This window comes from Dermacentor andersoni, chromosome 8 (genome assembly GCF_023375885.2).
Source record: "Dermacentor andersoni chromosome 8, qqDerAnde1_hic_scaffold, whole genome shotgun sequence".
Classification (NCBI taxonomy): Eukaryota; Metazoa; Arthropoda; class Arachnida; order Ixodida; family Ixodidae; genus Dermacentor; species Dermacentor andersoni.
In genome coordinates, this window is record NC_092821.1 from 48,381,011 (window position 1) to 48,401,440 (window position 20,430).

The 20,430-nt window shown below is 45.8% G+C and overlaps 1 protein-coding gene across 2 annotated transcripts; it reads left to right on the forward strand.

Annotated features, from left to right (window-relative positions):
- Positions 1–11,861: 11,861 nt before the first annotated feature.
- On the forward strand, positions 11,862–19,028 carry LOC126526387 (monocarboxylate transporter 12-like). 2 transcript variants are annotated; one of them, XM_055068081.1, is made up of 4 exons: positions 11,862–12,355; positions 12,938–13,081; positions 14,119–15,105; positions 17,908–19,028. In XM_055068081.1, the coding sequence occupies exons 1-4, from the start codon at positions 12,136–12,138 to the stop codon at positions 18,087–18,089; spliced, it is 1,533 nt and encodes a 510-aa protein (XP_054924056.1). In that variant the 5' UTR covers positions 11,862–12,135; the 3' UTR covers positions 18,090–19,028. The 2 variants fall into 2 exon arrangements, with proteins under 2 accessions (XP_054924056.1, XP_072145751.1); XM_072289650.1 differs by having other exon boundaries at positions 16,629–17,992.
- The last annotated feature ends 1,402 nt before the right edge of the window (positions 19,029–20,430 follow it).

The window sequence follows — 20,430 nt, forward strand, 5'->3', positions numbered from 1 at the left end:
CCGCGGTAGCTCAATTGGTAGAGCATCGCACGCGAAATGCGAAGGTTGTGGGTTCGGTTCCCACCTGCGGCAAGTTGTTTTTTCATCCACTTTAATTTCCATTAATTTATGGTTTCCTTATTTCATTTATTAAACACAAGTAATTTCCCCTATGTTGTGTTTGGTGTCAGTGTTTGTTGGCTTCTCATGATCTCACTAGGCTTGAAACACACAAGGTTAACACAATGCAACACCAAATTCTTCCCTGAGCTACTGTAACCTGTGTCAGAGAAAGTCTGTTGTTTGAGGTTAACTTCAGGCACTCACCGCGCCGAGGTAGCCGATGCCGGTCAATCCCGTAGCTGCCATCCACTGTTACGACTTTGCACCGCTGGTGCCACCACTATTCCGACTTTGAGGTAGTCCCGTAGCCCTCGTCACCCGTTTCGTGACAGAGCGTTGGTAGCGAAGACTCCGAGTCAGGCGTCGGTGAGAATAACAAAAGAGACTTTATACACTATCTACAGGTCATTATACAGGACATGAAGGGATCGGCACTGGGGCCGAGAGCTCACAGCAAACGCGACTGTTCCCGCACGGCAACGTCCGGCGAAAACGCGTGACACATCTCATGGTACGTTCACACTGAGGAATCCGGCGTGTACAGCGAGTGGAATTCTCCTGCCGCCGAAAATCGCATAGTTCACACTGCTTGCGGACCGCGCCGCCGGAAAGACATACAGCGCCATCTGCCCCATAAAGTGCTAACCTCCAATCAAGCTCCGGATATCCCGGATGTTCGCGCGGCTCGAAATTGCGCAGTTGTCTCCGCTCGCGTCGAGTTCGTGTGCTTACGTTGCGCCAAGACAATGATGAACCCCGAGCAAGAAGAGGCAGTACTGCTCGGCCTGTTGGCAAGCACCTTTCTGGCGATGCATGACGCGCAGAAGCATTCGCCGAAGAGACGGCGGCAGCGGCGTTGGTGGGTTCGCCCAGCTCTGCAAGAGCGCGACTCGGCCGCCATCTTTGGAAGTTCTGTTTCGCGCTCCCCGATTGGTCAGCGCCGCGCGGCGGCGAGGCAATCCGGCGGCAGCTGCCGCAAAAATCGGTACGGGAGCGATCGGCGCGGAAGGGGCTATTCCGGCGGATCTCGCCGCCGCCGAACTGGGCGCCGCTGCAGACGCCGAATGTCTCAGTGTGAACGGGGCATCACTCCAGTCGAGAGCGGCACTCTCTCCCGGTGGGTCGGCGGATCCGGTTTTTCAGGCGGCCGCCTCGCGGCTTTATAATCCCCGAGCACCATTGTCACTCAAACGGCCCAATACAAAGCCAGCACTCGACGGTCGTCCGAGAGGTCCAACCAGCGACCGCGCTGGCCACCCCGTTCAAGGTTGGCGGGCGCGGTGACCTCCAGGCAAGGGGAGGTACGGCGCCGGGCTGTCTGGCACTTGGCGACACGTTTGAACACGTTGCCCGCCGATGCTTCTCCGGAGGACACCACTGCCTGACGGCTCAGCATCTTGACTTGTCAAGAGAGAATTAGGGCGCTGTGCCTTTCGGCGCCGCCCCGGGTTTGTACAAAGGGCGCTCGCAGGATAAATTCTGCATCTTGCAGATTCGGAATCCAGGCTTGTGGTAATGGCACAACAACATGAAGGCTGTTCGCGCGGTTTTCGAATCGGCGATTACTGAGATAGTACACAAACACGAACAGTAATTTTTCAGCTGTTAGTACGTTTGTAGAACGTGACGCACAGAAAAAGCACTGAGGGCGGAATGGAAAGTTAAGTTACTGAAGCTGCAGAATGAAACTTGGCACAGAAAAACAAAAAGTCATTGACCTGGTGGCAATGACGAGGAACATCTATTTGTCAGCTTTCGCTACCGGCAAGAGGCACGTGTAGCACAATCAAGGCGCAAGGACGTCTGGAGGCTCATGGAGCACACACATGGACAGGGCTGTGTTCGTGTGCATGCCCCTTCTCTTGGGTCTTGGGTCCGTGTGTCTGCGCGCTCACCTGTTGTCTTTAGGCATCCGGAGCAACCTTGCAGGGCTTGTTTACGGGGTATTTGTGCACCACTGCACGATGCACGAGCGGTACGAGTAGTGAAGCTGGTGAAACATCGCGGAGCACAAACACACATCTACCGAGTACCACTAAACTGACAAAACTACCCACGCCGGTCTACGCGCAGCAGCGCACGCTTGCCGATAACGTCAGATAACGAAACATGAAACGTCATGCAGCGGGCTAAGCTAGCGCCGGGCCGGCGGGGCCGCATGGCGCGCGCGCGGAGACAGTCGAAGGTGAGGGAGTTGCGAGGGAGTAACGAGGGAGGGCGATGGGAGATGAGTTGAGGGGAAGGGCACGGCCACCTGGATCGTCGCACGTAGATCGTCGCGCGCGTGCGCGCGATGATCTACGAGGCCATGCAAGGGAAACAGATTTTCGGGTTCGGCCTCTTCATAGATGGCGCCAATTACCTCTGCCACCTACTGTTCCTGTATATGCTCCCGCAGGGAGCAGAGTTGCGCATAGGTGCGCCGCCGTGATCCAGCTCTGCAGCGAAGCCACTCCTCGCGCGCGCAGGAGCCAAATTCCGCGCGGTGTTCCGCCTTTTTCTCTAGTGGTCGCGAGCTACAAGCGCCAGTTGTTCGCAGGCGCTTAGCAAAGGGCACTTCTTAATACAGGCTACGCTCGAACGAGTCATTCGTGCAGCCGGAGGGGGTGGGCTTCCAACCAACCGAAGCTTTGTATATACCTATGTAAACACGCATATACAAACACACACACGAACGTACAAATAGGGGGTAGGACCGCCTTTGATTCCCCAAAATAATGTATTCCCGTGGCTCGAACAGCTCCAAAGTTCGCTCGCAAACGCGCAGTACGTTGCCACAAAAATAGGTGCAATGATTTTCAGCATGCATATGAAGTTGTCTTATCATGGTCACAAAGCAAGAAATGTTTTAAAGAGTGTTTAGAACATCACACACGTAAGGTGGACACTTCGCGCATTTTGGCTGCCGAAACCAGCCGATTAATGACCGTCGCCAAGAGAGCTATCGTGCCTGCAGTTATGTCAGTGACCGTTAACAGAGCGTCATTTATCACTAACCATCGCTCACAACAGCTGCACGTTTCCGATACATGCGGTGCAGACACAGATTTAAGCGCATTTCAAATGTTGACATGCGCACATTTTAAGCAAAGCTTACTTTTATTTACTATTACTATTTAGTAGTACTTACTATTTAGTAGTGCTTGCTATTTAGTAGCAGCAAATCTGCAAGTAGAAAAAGATTCAAGATGCAAGAGCTTCTAGCTGCTCCTCTGAACGCACTATCGACAGTCCACTGATAGCAATGGCGATGGTACTGACGGAAACGACGAGTTCGCATGAGTCGGCGATGCGCCCGTAAAGGTGGCTTCGCTGCGGCGCGGATCATTTGACGTCATTTTTCGCGCTCGGCCAATAGCGGTGCGAGCGGCGCCGGAAAAGGTATGCGCAACTCTGCTCCCTGCGGGAGCATATACAGGAACACTACTGCCACCGAAACCGGGGAGTATCCTCCCGCTGATGTGCCGACTGAAGAAAGGTTGCCACGGAGTGCTTCTGACGATTACTCCAGCTTGTTTACTCCGTAGCGCCAAAAAGAACAAGAAAGAACCATATCAAAAGCCAAGAATCAGTCATTCCTCGTCGTGACTAAATGCTCTTAGGCTGATAAGCTCTTTCCAGCGTACGAGCGGCTACACTTTTGTCAAGAACACTGATAACGCCGGCCGGGTAAGCATTGTGGCGAAATTCAATGTGTAGGTAATTGTTTTATTTTTTTCTTATTTTTTTTTGTTGACGTCATCACAGCGTTAGCGTGGGAAGTTTGAAAAATTTAAGGTCGGTGCGCCACGTGGTGGCACTTACGCAAACTAAACTATCGTGCGCAGAAAAGCTTAATACTTTAATGAAACAAAACAGTGACAGCTAATGCATCTATGTTAAATCTTCTCAGACTGAAATATTAGAAGTTCAAAACACAAAGAGTAGATCGGCCCATGCAAGAGGTCGGGTTTCTACCAGAAATTTCGCCTTCGTGCCTAGTGTTCGCCACCAGCGTTTCGAGATAAATATTGCGGTTAGGGAAGCTGCAGTTGCCGGGAAGCGTGGCAAGCAGTTAGGAATATTTAAAAACTATCGCGTTCCACTCTTAAAGGCGAAGCTTAAGCGTCCTCTAAGTGGTCTTGCTCCTAATGTAAACTGGAATTGACTCAGTCTATAACAAAAATGGAATGCAGTAAAAATGAGATGGATATTTTAGATCAGTGTACAAGCTGTACAGGACACTGTTTATACAAAAAAGAGTGTTTGAGCAGCGATATGTATGATAGCAGACACTGATTACAAGGGTTGCACTGAAAAGATAGCGGCCGACCTACAATGTTTCGAGAGTACTATCGAAGATAGCAGTGAGCAGAACAGCCTTTACACAGTTCTTAGAATTGCTCCTATTCTATGGTCAGCATTCCCTTTCTTATAGATCAAATCGCCACTCTGAGATTACCGCCTTCTTAGCGTGCACTGTGGGGCGGTCTGTGAAGGCTTGAAACCCAGTGGATGCGAGTCTGGAGTTACTTCAAGCATTACTTTATTCTGTGTGGTCTGTCATCTTCATTCTTTTCTCTTTTACTGCCGTCATCCTGTCTTCCGTCTCTATCATGCTGAAGTTAATTTCTATGTTTCCGTCCTTTCCTTCTGGAAACGTTCGCAGGCGTTTCACTCTTCCGTAGGCATTTGGCAGTGTGCTCATTCGTTTCAGTTTTCTTTTTTTTTAATTATTGGTTCATTGATTCATCCAGTCTTTCATTAAGTTATGCGATTTGCCCTTAGGAAGCAATACCGGGGAGATATCATGGTAGAAATGCCATGGTAGTTGAAATTGCATGGCACAATCTGCGCTGAAGCCGCGGCCAAGGTCAAGAACAGGAACAGCCAGAAACGAACGCCAAACAAAACGAGGTTTATTCTTATCCGCTTCTGTTCTTGTCTTTGTCCGCATTCTACGCGTCAGCTCTACCCATAACAGTCCGGCACAAACTCGCCAAGGAACACACTTCGACGTAGTGGAAATTTCAGGAATAACTTAATCCACTTTGGATTCAACGACCTTCACATATATGCAGGTTGTCCCAGCTAACTTTAGCCAGAGTTCAAAAATATGCAAATGCCACGTAGCCGAACAGAACAAAGGTAATTTTGTTAGCCGTCGCGTGGAGATACTGAAACTAATTTGTATATTTCGCCCACTTAGATAATTCGTCTTCATTAATCAACTTCTGAAGTATCATAATTACATGAAAAGTGTCATGAGAAAATCTTAGAATGACACGAAAAATTCCCGATTCAGCTTACTGTCACTCAACACGTGCTACTTAAAAGGGTTTTCCTGGGCATTAATCAAGCCCGCGAATACACGCAAAGTGCCTTGAGCCGCCTTTTAACGCGAAAGCGTTAAGGGCCCCGTGTGGCAGAAAACCCAGTGAAGGCGTCCTGCGTCGCCAATCCTGTGAGCAAAAATTTCCGCATATATCGTATACGGCATTGAGGTTCTTCTTATATCACTAAAGATGTTCAGGCCTCGTTCTTTAGAATTCTTTAGAAAATTATTCCTCGCAATTTTGAATGTGACAGTCGACGAATAAATCTCATCAAACACCGACAGCCCATGCAGTCATGTTAAATCTCTTCAGAGTGAAGTATTCAAAGTGCAAAACACAAATAGTAGAGCGGTCCACGCAATAGACCGTGCTTCTACCAGGAAGCTCTCCTACGCGCATAGCGTTCGCCGCCAGGGTTTCCCGGTCAATATTACCGTTACATATTCTGTAGTTACCGGGAAGCGCGAAAAGCAGTCAGGGATCTTTTAACGCAATTGCGGGGGAAGGGGGGAGGTTATTCTACTCATAAGGGCACAGCTTAAGCGTCCTCCAACTTTTTTAGTCATAACGTTTGTTTTTATTTTCTCGAATGAATGAAAATGAAAATGAATCTGTTCCAACTAGACCGACTCCCAGACAGTAATAGCATTTCGCCCTCTTCTACTTCCCATCCCGACATTGTGCGGCCACATTGTGAGTGAATGAGTGTGTGACCTCTACTCAATACCCCTGTTCTCCACCCGTGTCCTCATCCCACCTCAGAAGAAACATTAAATATTAATTGCTTATCTCCCTCCTCCCCTCTCTGCGGCGGCGACCCATTATAATATGGCGCGATGGCGCGACGTCGGAGCGCCGGCTCGATGCGGTGGATCGCAGTGTGTGCTGCCCAATCCGAAACGCAGAACCGCCTCCGTTCAGCACTGCATGTTCTGCATGCTGTTGCTTATTGTTGAAATAAGACAGCAGCTGCACTCAAAGATCGCATTACTAAAATCCTAATTGCCGGCCAGTTTTTTTTTCCTTCGTCTTCTGACATGTCGCCCTGTGTTTACATTGTTCGTCCTTCGTTCTTACAGCGATCATTTCTTACGCAGATGACGACGTCGTTGCCACTGATCCCAATAATGTGGCGCGCTCTCTTGTGCTGCAGCGCCGCCGCGTTAAAAAATCAAGCATAACGATGTACTGGGTGTCGCCTCCCCGCGTCCCTGTATTCCTGGTCTGTCTTGTACATATCACATACGGCGCACTGACCCCAAAACCTTTCCATCAGCATGTGTCACTTTAGACATCGTTGTAAAAAGCAATCTAAACGATAACAATTGAAACAAGCGCGAATGAGACCAAGCCAAGTAAATCAAACAAGCGCGAGCAATATTGTACATGAGCACACGATAGTACGAAACAAGTGGTCCGGCGGAGATCAGATGCGAGTACGGATCGGGCGAGTAAGCATGACACCAGATTCCCGCACGCACTTTACTGAAGGGGCCGCTGTCATTGACCTCCGCCTTTCTTCCGCGTTCGCTCTCTCATACTTCGCTGTTTTCCTCGTTCGCTCGGTCACGCCAATGCCAAGGCCGACGCTCGCCGCAGGAATGGGCGCCTAAGAGCTCCGCTCTAGATATAAGGATGACGCTTCATCTTCATTTCTAACAGTGACACGTGATAGCATTCAAAGATTCCTGACTGCTTCTGACGCTTTCAGCAACTGCCGCTTATGTAACTGAAAGTTTACAGGGAAACACTGGCGGCGAGCGCTATGCACGAAGACGAGCTTTCTGGTAGAAACGCGGCCTATTGCGTGGGCCAATGTTCTGTTATTGCTTCGCAGTCTTAATGTTTCAGTCAGAGAAGACTTAACAGAAATGTCTTGGACTGCTGGTGCATTGTTTTATGAGATTTCTTTGTGGGCTGTCACTTTCAAGATTCCAAGGAATACATTTGTAAAGAATTTAGGAGAAGGCATGAGGAACCTTAGTGGTAGAAGAAGAGCTTTACTGCTGTATAGAACCCAGTTGAAGAAGAAAAGAAAAAATTCTGTCGCAAGTACAGAAATTTCTGTCGTACGACAGAAGTTCCTGATGTTTCTGTAGTTGCGACAGACATTTCAGACGATGCGACAGAAATTCTGAAGTCGCAACAGAAACGTTCTGTCGCGACAAGAGTACTGAAGTCGCAACAACTCCCTACCGCAACAGCGATTCGAACGTCACAATAGACAGAACCTCTGTCTATTGTGACGACAGAACCTCTGTCGACAGAAAGTGTGTCGTCCCTGTCGGGACGACACACTTTCTGTCGTGACGTTAGAAATGGGGCACTCTCTGTCGCAACTACAGAAGTTCTGACGCCGCGACAGAAGCGCTTTCCGTCGCGACGCTTTAAAATTGTATGTCAGTTTCGCATCGGTTGCCCTACACTAGTTGCTTGCTGTACTTTTCTCTTACGGGGTATTCAGTGGTGCGTCCTCTGAATCTTGCAATGCTGATAGCACCGACAGCGGTATTAAAGTCAACGTGGCCAGTTGCCGTAATTGTGACGTGGTGACGAGGCACCCGGAACGCCCTATAGGCTTCCTCAAAAGCGACCGCTCATTAATATCACAGCATTTATGGGAACGGCTGCATATCCATTGTGTTTTATTTCTTAAGATGTGGCACACAGGCCTGCGGAGTTACACACTGCCGTCACGCTGACACATTAGTTAATTTCCTAGAAATATTGTATAAGCTCTTGCTAAGCGAGAAAGAAGTTTTGAGTTGTTCCACAAAGTTGCGCGACAATCTGTTTCGCTCGGATGTCAGAATAATGGCACAGCGCTGCCTTGAGAAACCGGTATGCTGTTTAAGTAAGCACTTACCCACGATGGTTTATGTAGCAATTTTGCACTCAACACGCCAATTATATACGCGCCTAAAAGTGTGAAGAGCCAGAGACAGCTGTTGAAATCAGCAGTAACAACCCTAACACAGTCCGCGGTCACCGTTGTCTATTTCTGAGCTTCATGCGGATATCGTAAAGCAAAATCGATGTTCTAGCACTCAGCGATGTATTTGTCGATGATAAAAGCACTTTCGCTCTTCTAGAGAGGCGCCAGTTGGCGAGGCGGAGTGAAGGCGCATCTTGGCTACCAATATAACATGTAAAAACGCAGACAGAGATTCTTACTATTGAGATGGTCAAAGTGTACATGTACAGACACGTTCGGCGTGGTTTAGGCTTATGGTTTGGCTCATGATGCTATATACCAGAAAAGTTTGCAGTGGACCGGTGTCCCGCCAAAATATCTTGGCGTGCCGCTAGATGCATATAAATTAAGCGAACACTATTGGAAAGAACTGGTTTCGGCCCTGCAAAGTTACGCCCAGACATTCGTTTCACACCGCCTTTCTATTTGTGGGAATGTCGAAGCCTGCAATAAGTTCTTGGCAGCAAAATTTACTATGTATTGCAAGTAATTCATTGTACCAGGCTCCAAGTCCACCGCTTTCACCGAATATTTGCAACCTTCGTATGGTCTTCAACTTTTGAGCCCATGAGGCGAGACAATATTTTCAGGCCCGTTAGTGAAGGTGGGCTGGGTTTAGTACATCTTTACGTGCGGAAAATAGTATCTCGTTTCTTCTTTTTTCGCGATACATCGCATCCTATAATTCGGTCATTCATGCAAGTCGCACTTATTAATCGTTACATGATTTAATTGTTTCTTCCAAATTTTCTTCGCGTTTATGTTTGTGGGGGTTGATGCAAGAAGTTTACTTGACGGTTCGTTTCCTGGCAGTTCAGTTTTCCACTGAATATTTGTACTCTGTGTCGCGCAAAACGTTAGACAAAGATTTGTTTTCCATGTTATTTCCGCCTCCATTTTACCGATCACTATACATTAAATGGCCAGGTCACGATGTACTAAAGCGAGTTCGTAAAATGTGTATTATCCCCTTGCTGCAAAACACTCTTTTATGAACTTCATAGTGAAACCATACCGGTAAAAACATGCCTACAGAAAAAGGGTGTCTCTGATTCTTCAGTTAAATATCACTTTTGTTACGTGCCAGAGACGATTGTTTGATTAGCTGCACCGATGTTATGCTATTTTGGGATGTCCTCCAACGGACTTTAAAAAAAAGACTTTGAGATTAGCGCTTATACTGTGTGATACCTGCTGCCGACCTCTGATAATAGTGCACTTTCGATATGTGTTTCTCATCGGAATGCAAAGTTTGTGAAAAACCGCGAATGATGGACCGAAACGCCGAAACGGTGGTACCTACAAGGGTACATTTCAACCAAATGTCACTACACCTAAACAGCTTTATGATGGACTCGATATACAACCCGACTAGTACCCCATTTTGGTGAGGTGCCTATCCTTAACACCCTTCTAAATTGAAACCAACATTTCTACCCACAATATGAACAATGCCTTTTCTCTGTGTGACTTTCAGTGCACTCTCCCTTCTCTCATTATGCACAATTGGTGAATGTCGAGTTCATTACTACTGTAATAAATACCATGAAAGAAAAAAAAATTTGGCGTGGTGCAGTGCTAAGATAGAGGGTACGGAATCGTCAGGTCCAAAATTCGAATACCCCGAGAATTTAGTTTTTTTGCTTTCGGCGTTTTCCTTTTCTTGTGGTAAAAAATTTAGATAGCCCTAAAGAGGTCTCTGTCAGTCTTTAATTAAACGTTGATCAAGAACTACAGAACGTCCCACTACAGGACGTCACACTATAGACAACAGAACGTCAGAAGCAGAAGGTCCCAAAAGAAGGCAGACGGAAATTTCCTGTTGTGTTTTTCAACTGGGAATATATAGGGCAGTTTTCGCTTACAGGACGCCCGGTGCTGACGCCGGACGCCCGACAACGCATTTTCGCGACACGTGGTCATTAACTCAATCACGGTAAATGTGACGGACTTTGCTAATCCTGAGACGTGATGCGTAAGAATTCTTGAAGTGAGAACCAGCGCCCCTATCAGTCACCAGCTTGCAAAATATACAGCGAAAATCTTATGGAACACACCGTGACCTCGAACATTGCCATGTCTAAGCAGATTCCGCCGTCCTAGCATCGTATTACCTAGGCAGAAGCGTTGTCATCAACACACGCACTTTGGAATACGAACCTCTGTCGTAATATGCACCAGGATTATTTCTCGGCAAGAAAGGTCTAAAACTTTATTTTGTGGAGTGGGATTGCAGAATACCTATCGAACTAATTGACAACTCAATTTTCGTTTTTGCGAACAATGTTTCCTGAGCGTACATTATCGCTGTCACTCAAGAGCCCTTTTCTAGGCAATTACACAGGGTTCAGAGAAAGTACAGGTTTGATGCTTTTCTGGAATACACGATTAGAGATGTGCAATCTAAGAACCATCCATTGAAGTAGTTCTGACGCCACTGCTGACTGCTTGGGGGAAAGTTGCGATATTCTGTGATTTATTGTAGAGGCGGAACTAGACGAAATGCCGAGGACGTTGGCGTACAAAAACGAGAAGTCATCCGAATCATTAAACGTCGAAGCCACAGAATGGTTCAGAACTCTTGAGAGCTTACAAGGATAATTCTGTCTTTTAAATTTGTCTCGGCAATGTCTAGATCCCTAACAGTGATAGCTTTGCTTCGTCGGGGCATTTTTATTCTAAAATTCTTAGCGTTCGGTGATGACATGCTTGGAACCGTAGAGGCCCAGGTAGAGTTTCTCTGGCCGAGGATGGTGTGGATGCCTCCTCATTCAAAATTATCCAAGGCAAATTCACAACCGTACAAATGCAGGCAGGCAGGCAGGCAGGCAGGCAGGCAGGCAGGCAGGCAGGCAGGCAGGCAGGCAGGCAGGCAGGCAATGAAATTGACGGTTGGGTCGAAGGAAGGATAAGATAAGACCTCTTTCGTGGGTTTTTGCATAAAAGATTAGCCCTCAGTGTGTTAGCCAGCGCCGCCAATGGCCAAGGCAGCTGGCGTGGAACTGTTTCATGTATGATAGAATATTGATCCTATGAATATTGTTATTATTCTTCGTGTACTCTCTCTTGCCACTAATAAATATGGTGATACTAGAAAATATTAAAACCTAGCAAACCAGTCGCTTCGTAAAAAGACCATTGGCAACAAAAAATAAACGAAACCTGGCCGATAGCTATTTCTTCGCCCTCATTGTAAAACTCAATCACTGAACTGCTTCTGTTTTTCAGCCAAACGCAGTTCCTAATGAACGTATCTCCTACGACAGCAGCGAGGTTCTGTAGCTTGTCGCAATACTTACTATATTTTTCTCCCTTGTGCACGTGTTTGACCGGCGTATGCCAGAGATAAGGCAGAGCCAGCCCACAGCACCTACTTCAGAGTGTCTTATCGCTCGTCGACGGGTTTTCGCGTCGGCAACGGCTTGATATGCCCGTCCCCCACACCACTGCTCCGTGGAGAGGCGCGAAAAGCAAGAGTACAGTGAACTTGCGGGCAGCCTCGGCGCCGCATAGTATGAAAGAAAGCTTGTCCGTGCCAAAATCGAGCATGCCTGCATAAATACTCCGACTATGGCCAATGAGAATAACTATTTTTTTTAGTCGAAAATAGCCACTATAGAAACGTGAACGTCGAACGTATAGACCATCCTTGCATTTTTTACTGGGAAGCTCATAGAAGAGGTTACGACGCTCCGGTTCCACAGGATTACAGATACTCACGGCCACAAGCCCGTGCCAAGCGTCATGGTGTGTGTAGGGCGGCTAAAGGATGACCCTCTATTTGGAGTCGACTCTCGGTGGAGCTGGATCACCGCCTTCTTTTGTGCCTGGGTACTGTTCCTGGGCATGGCGACACCCCGTATAGCTGGCATCTTCTTCTACGGAATCGTCGAGACATTCGGGGTAACCAGAGCGGAGGCTTCGTGGCCCGTGTCGCTGGCAGGTACCTTCACGGTTATGGGAGGTAGGTAATGAGTTGCCCATTTTCCTTCCTCACAATAGTTAATTGCTTCACATGTTTTCACTTCATCTATTCGATCCAGAAAGTGAACTTTGGTTTTCGGCATGCAGTCGTTTAAAACTAGGTCATATAGGATAAGAATTCAGTTGTATAACTAAAATCAAATCAATCTTGTAAAGAAATACAAAAAATCAGGCAATGTAGATGCTTCAGGAGAAGCCTGATGCACCTACGTCATGCTTAGTAGCAAATTCAATGCCTTTTTAAAGGCGGAACTCAAATGTCCGCTTCCTGGACAGGCGCTTATTGCTAAGTGCTTTCATTCGTGCTCATTACCACGTGACGCTCAACGTGGATCTCTGGGCTGCACTCTTTAAACAGTTCTTCCCAAGCCCTACATTTGACTACCACCTGGAAGGCCTAATTTCATAACTTCGCTGTGTTTGGAGCATGTCTCTGTTGAATTCTAAATGTGTTACAACCGTATGTTGTTTCTTCAAAGCATAAAATGATGCCTAATAATGCTCTGGGCTATTGATTTATTGTGTGCATGCCTACGGTGTTCTGTTTTCTTTTTCAATGCAGGCCCGATAGTTGGCTACCTCTGCCAACGTTTTTCGTGCCGGGCCGTCCTCTTAGTGTGCTCGTCTCTGGCAGGAATTGGGGCGAGTCTGTGCTTCCTGGCGAAAAGTCTGCTATTTATCACAATTTCCTTTGGATTTGTTCATGGTAACCATTGACTAGTAACGTCAACACTTTATAATATGTCCTGTATACGTTATTCGCTGAAGCAGTGACAGTTACTTTGTTGTATTTTATAATTTATTTGCTTCTTGGTAATTGTTCACTCTGCTGGATATCGCGTTCAATAGCCCTAACTGGCAGCACTAGAGAACTGAATGCCTGAGCATTTGTATAATTTTGTTCTTGCGTCTATAATATGAAGAAGACCACGTGGTGATAAATCTTTTGCCTCCATGCGGTTACTGGCACCAAGCTTTACACGAAAGAGTTTGAAGACTATGGAATGCGAGAATGTGTGCTACTTGCAGTCAGTACCGATACTTAAGAGAATGGTGACAACGTTTTTTGTGTGCGAGTGTTTTGGGTCCGTATATGATCAATACTTTTGCCGTGGGGGTTGCCTATGTGCGTCCCATTGCTCAACAAACATGGCAGCCTGGTAGTCATGCTAGTGCGATTATTAAGTCGTTAAATTAATGAATGTTTGAATACGCCTACTGAAACATTCTCATGTGCAGCTGAGCATAAAATGTATTGCGAACCAACCTCATTATCTTTTTAGGAATTTCATATTCATTGTGCAAAACCAATAACATTTGGAAGGCAAGGAAATTGAAGAATTTGTTAATAGAAGGATTGTACTGGTACGGCAAACTTGATGATTCTCTAAATAAAAGGAGTCGTTATTCTCTTTTGTAATACTAGAAAAGGCTCAAAATAAAGTAAAATTGCCGTTCATGCGCCCGATTCCGCTCACACGAGAACTGGTGGGCACTCTGACATGTCACACATTCTATGCGAATGAGTCACAGTGGAAGTCTTATTAGAATTATCTCGGTTGATCGTAGATAACGCAAACGTAAACAGATGAGGAAGCCAATATGTTCCGTCACAATGCATTTCATAGCATTAAAGCAATATTCGTAACCATTATCTCAAGATTTGTTGATAACTTGAAGCATAACTTGAAGATTCACCGCATGAAATCATAACATATTACTTTTGTTGTTTTTTTCTCGCAGGTGGTGCGTTGTGCGGCTTGTTCGTTTCCTGCAATGTTTTGGTGGCCCAACACTTTGAGAAACGAAGAGCAACGGCCACCAGCCTAGTGTTCACCGTTTTCGGCATCAACTCCGTCGTAATTTCGCCGCTGCTCGAGTTCTTCCGAACAACTTACGGTGTCCGCGGTGCTTTTCTTCTCTACGGGGCGATTCTCCTAAATGCGGTTCCAGCCGTTATTATTCTCAGAAGCCCGCTATGGTTGACGAAGCAGAAAACTAGGAGAGTGCCGAAATGCGAAGAAGAGGACGAAGGAAACGTGTCGTGCGTTTTGATTGAATCAGCCAACGCGGACGCAGATGTCAGCAGTGGAATGGACAAAGAAAACGAATCTCAGCGCTCAAATCAAATATCAAACTGTGATCAATTGTCACCATCTTCTGTTAAACACAAAAATAGCATCTCCCATATCGAGCAGTTCTCACGCAAGAACTCCGTTACACTGATGGAAGCCAAGAAGGTCCTGCTACCATTTAGTCTTCCTAAAATGGCAAGGCAATTCTTGACATTGTCTTTTCTTGTTCACGCATTGTCTTACGCCGCCGTTGTGTTTACAGTTGGCGTCTTTGTCCTGATTCCGGCAGATCTCGCCAGTGACCGTGGCCTTAATCCTTCGAATGTTGTTTATTTCCTGCAAGCTTTCTCCGCAGCGGACATCGCCTTCAGATCGGTAGTGGGCATCGCCATTGATTCGCGTACCTTATCATATGAATCGATCATGCTACTCGGGTTCGCAGTGCAGGGACTCACTTACGAGTGGCTCGTCTGGGCGAATACACTACCGCAAATGATTACCGCTTCCGCCTTCGTGGGTGCCACGTATGGGTCAAGATCGTGCCTCCTGGCACCCGCCTTGGTCAAGGACTTCGGCATCGGCACGTTGCCGGTGATTATGGGTGGTGTGTTCTTCTGCACAGGTGTATCTCTTCTTCTCCGTCCACCACTGATCGGTAAGTATATTTCTGCTATAATTGTTTACAAGTTTCTGGTATGGTATTTCACTGCAATAGGGTGAGTTCCCTTGTATGATCAAGTTACAAAGCGGTAAATTGAGTGGTCAGCTAAACGTCCCATGTGGTTCTTGGGCGTGCTAATCACTGAGCCCTTGCGGCCGCTCATTAGACAAAGTATGACGACATCAGTGTGGCTCGACTGTTTCAAGCTACTTGCTCCAGCGCCTATTTGTACAAAGAAGGGAGTGGTGTAGGTTCTTTTGTGGGAAGAAATGACTGTTTTTTTCTTACCTGTGCATTTTATTTTCTGCATACAATGCTAGAGCATGTTACTTCTTCGCATACTGAAGCAGAGCTGATTGTCCGAGAGCACAAAACTTGTAGGAAATGAAGCCATTAGATGTGCGACAACCACCTACGAAGGCGCTCCTGCTCGTGTCCATCAATGATAGCCCAATTAATGTACACGTGAAGAGCAGAAATCCTGTCATTGCTCACAACAGGACCAATTGAAATTAATAGTTTTGGTTTTAGGAGTGTGAACCTAACTCTATAGACGGGAAGAAGCAGAATTTCGATGAATGATCTCGTACTTACACACTTCCTCTGATATAGGTAATCTTTCAAAAAAAATGTTCCAGCTCACAATTTACAAATCTGAATTGTTATGCCAAAAACCAAAATCGTCTTACTGTAAACGGTATCTCATATAGCCCATCTCGCAAAGAAGTATGTTTATGATCGCAGAGCTTACTGGAAATCGTAACAAAGGATGCGGCGGTCTCGTGAGAGGTCTTACTCAAAAGTCACAGTTACGCCCGAAAGGCGAAGCATCGATTGCGATAACAAATTAGTAAAGATAGTAGATAGTAACAAAGATAGTAACATAGTAACGATAGTAAAGATAGTAAACATAGTAACAAAGTAAAGATAGTAGTTTGATCGGACGTATAAACTTGGAAATAACCGCTTACTATCTGAACTAAGAAGCATGTTGTCAGGGCGCACAAGCAAACAAGAACACATCACTCTCCATGAGCGTGGAAATTCGCTGTCAAAACACTGGTGTGAGCTAGCACGGCCGCAGCAGCGAGCGAAGGGACCATCGTGCGGTCTATCACTTCAACGCAAGAGCGGCTAGAACACAGCGCGCACAAAGGTATGAGCCGTCCCCAGATCCCTTTCAATATACGGCGCACGTGACCACGCGTGGCGACGCAAAGCACGAACTTGTTTGTGGAGTCGAAGCAGCCCCCGCTCCCTCCTGCGCGTCCTCCCCGCTTTTCTGAATATATGGCGTGCCAGATTGAGCCGCAATCGCCAGTCCCCCTTCCCCACCCCTCCCTCCTTCTCATCCCCCCACAGCCTTTCGCGTGAAGGAAAACGGTGCGTTTGCTCTCGGCTTTCTTCCTTCGTTCGCTCTAGAAAGAGCCGCAATCACCGGCTCACCCTCAGGCGCTTTCATTCGCACATACAGCATACAAGTGCAGTGTCAATTTTATTGCTCTCGCACTTTACAGGGAACATCACGGCGACGGCGACAGCAGAAGTGCGCCTGGAGTGTTCACAAGATTTCTATCGCAATAAAATTAGTTATGTGCTTCAGAGTCGTCACCCACATTACATATTTCAATAGATGCAGTGTACGAAATGCTATTCTCATTCTGTTGCTAAGTTACGGAGCTGTAAACTTGGTAGTTCCTTTCTTTCTACTTCGCATTTTCAAAAATTTTTATAAAAGAATTGGTAAACTTTCTTCAATGGTCGTGACCGTCGGCACAATGCAATTTTCTTTTTCAATTCAAAAATGTCATAACACTCTGTGTAGACGCCGAACAAAGCTATCTCTCCTTAATCACGTAATTAGAAGCGAGCTCCTCGAAGCTTCATTTTTATCCCGCCGACAAAACGAGTAGCAAACGCTAGCTTTTCTATTGTAGTGCACACAATTATTTTAGTCAGTCATGTCAAAAACGGTCTGCTGGCACACATATTCAAGAAATAGAGAAGTGTCAATGAGAAAATTGTAGACCATCCTGAAATATTCCCGATCCAGCTTTCTGTTGCTCAATACGTGCTACACAAAAGCTTTTTCCAAGCCCGAAAGAAAGCCCGCAAGACACGACAAAGTGCCACGCGACTAGTTTCAAAGCATTTCTCCTGCGCTATCGCCGTATTACAGTGTACATTCTGTAAAAATAGCTGCAGCTCCCAATATTTCATTGGGGTATTTACCCGATCATAACGCGCACCTTTCTTCTATGAACATTGGGATGAAAATTGAATGCGCGATGGAACCGGACGCGAAACCAAAACCGCCTTCGCACATTCGTATTTTTTTTTTTTTTTTTTTGCCGCAGCACACGCGGGCAATGCAGCAGGGCTGACTGATACTTTGTTTGGGAGCTTTAATGTCATTGTCACGTTAGTTTGCTACCTTATACGCAGAAAGCGGGCACGTGTTTCATTCTGAGGTGCGTTACAATGAGGGAAATGCTGGGAAATTAATGAGCGGTCTGTTTTGATGTTTTTTTTTTTCAGATCTTCAGAATTCAACCGGCAGGATAATTCCGTCAGTTTCATCGCTGCCGTCAATTTCGAACTAACGTAAATGGACTATACATGTATATGGGAATCTACACCTGTGAGATTAGGATATGCACACACGGCCCTCCCTTTCTCTCTTTTCATGCACCGACAGTGCGATTTATATTGCCTATATTCATCATTTTTAAATGATGTAGGGCATTTATTGTTCGATATTGCGATATGAATATACATTTTCTTTTTACTTCGCAGGGCACTACAGGGACACATATGGAGACTACACCGGTCTGCTACATTTGATGGCGGCACTCAACGCATTCTTCGTTTGCATTTGGACGCTCAAGCTGGTTGATAAGAGGAGATCAAAGAATACGGCGTCACTTCCACCTACTACCCTAAAACAAAACTCTATAAGCAAGAACAGCAGCGATTAATACCAGACTCAAAGAAGTGCACTTACAGATCAGCATTGGAAGTGCGGTTCGGACATGTCAAGCCCAAATATTTGGGCTTAAACAACAGCGTGGAAGCGGAGCAAGGAAGTTTTACTTCATATAGGCTATAGGTTCAATCTAACCGCATTAAAAACGGAAGAATGGCGATAAGAGAGGAGGACGCAGGAGTCACATTTTAGCCAGGCCAGAAAGCCGCGTGGGTAGGTAAGCAGGGCTTTGTCTCGGATGAGCAGTCTGTTAACCACGCATCTGGATTCGGGGGCCCACAGACTTGGGGGACGGGGGTGTCGGGAGGGTGAGACTCGTCTACACTGCCACGTAGATCCGTGTAACTGCTTAACTGCTCTGGCAAATGCAAGTAGACATAGTGAGACAAGGAACAAAGAAACAAATTACGGCAGACACATACCTTATCTACAAGAATCAGAATGGCGCCAGGGCAGAAATACAAGTAAACCCGAGCCTAATGGCTGAGCTGAAACGAAGTGTTACCTTGGTCGCCTTTGGTTGAGCTTTGTTTTTCTTCTTTGCTCTTGGTCGGTCCTGAACTTGCTTGGCAAACTGACTACACCTTGGGGGACATATTCAATACCACTGACTGAATGACGGTTTACTGTTCACGATCACAATACGAGAAATAATCGTTTATGGTAAAACTAAAAACGCAGCATTTCACATTTGGCATTCACGCTCATTGGAGCCATCGGAATCCAGATGGAAAGCTCAAACACTACCCTTTAAAGCGTCACCCATTAGTGCGTGCATTTTTGGGGGTAAATATAAAACATACCGTCCTGAGATTACACGTGTAGTCAGCACGCCCTAAAGTCTAAATACAATATATCGTAGCAATAGGTTCACCTGTGAACACTATTCTTATTATTCTCTAATTAAAAACATCCATTCTTATACATTTTACTTTGTTCAGCGTAGTACCTCGGTTTCTTTTCTTCCTTCTCACCATTTTCCATCCCGACCAAAGGGGCTTCCGTCAAACACGTAACTTCTGAAACACCTACATTCTAAGCATAGGCAAACAGCCCTCTGCTTGAAATCAGTTTTCTATCACAAAAAAAAATATCTTGGATGTGAATGCATATGCATATTTCAGTACCCAGGAGTCATGTTGCTCTATTATGTTACAGTGCGCACACTATGAAACAACTTATCTAAACAAGAAATTTTAATTCATATATCCTACACGGTTCTCCTGAGCAACAGGATATAAGACGGCTAGTCTCACAGGCCACTCATGCCAGCTAAAGAAATTATGCTTCTTGGCCTGGTCATCCAAATAAATACATGAGAGTTGCGTGTAAATTAAAGCCTCCTATTTTACAATATCACTATTTTAGAATGATGTCACTGACACCGAAAATGATATATCTAGAACTGGAGTAAGCATTGTACTTTTCCTCCAATATAAACATTGTTTTGAAACTCAGACAAAGATCTCAGCTCTCAAGACCACCCCGACAACATAACTTTGGAGATTGACATTCCTGAAATACTTACCTGTGAGACATGATTGCACTCTGCGAAAGGCACGCTGATATTAACCAACCTAACTGAACGTCTATGTAGGATAAATATTCAGTGAATACTCAGTGGAGCGATAGCCAGCACCTTGAGGAATAATCTATACAAATATCGGTAGACAAAACAGACAGGCAAGGTGTAAAAAACACATGCACCCAATACATATTGCCAATTAAGGGGTCGCAGATCACCTGTTTAAAAAGCGAGAACTGCGAAGGTAATTCGATGATATGGGTTAAATATTGCCCATGTCCCTAAATATTGCAAACACAGAAGCCGGTAGACTATGTGAGAAGTGCATCATTCCTTTGTCCCTTTAATTGGCGGTCATTGCCGAAATGGCGAACTAATTTAGCATCGCACTTCATATGTATTTGATGTATTTACTTCGCCTCATGTCATCTTTTCAATTCATGTAATGTAATGTTTCGTAGGCGCTGACGACAAATTTCTTGTCAGAACTTGGAATATGGAAGTCATGAAACCAATCTGTGTAGAATCAAGTACTAAAGCAGGAAGCATATTCGTAGGAACGCAATTACATCGGTTTGAAAACTGTGCAGCTGATCACCTTAGCTTGTGCTGATATTTACCGGCTCAAGGAAGATGCTCTTGAAAGCCGCTAGCGAAAATGAATTCCAAATGACGGAAGCCGCAAAGAAAAATGATATGGTGTCATAGTTCTCACTTTGCAAAATAAATATACGTTTTGCTCCCATTTCCAGGAAAAGGAAATACTCTAAATTTCCTCAAATCACTGGTTAATTGCATGGCCAAACTT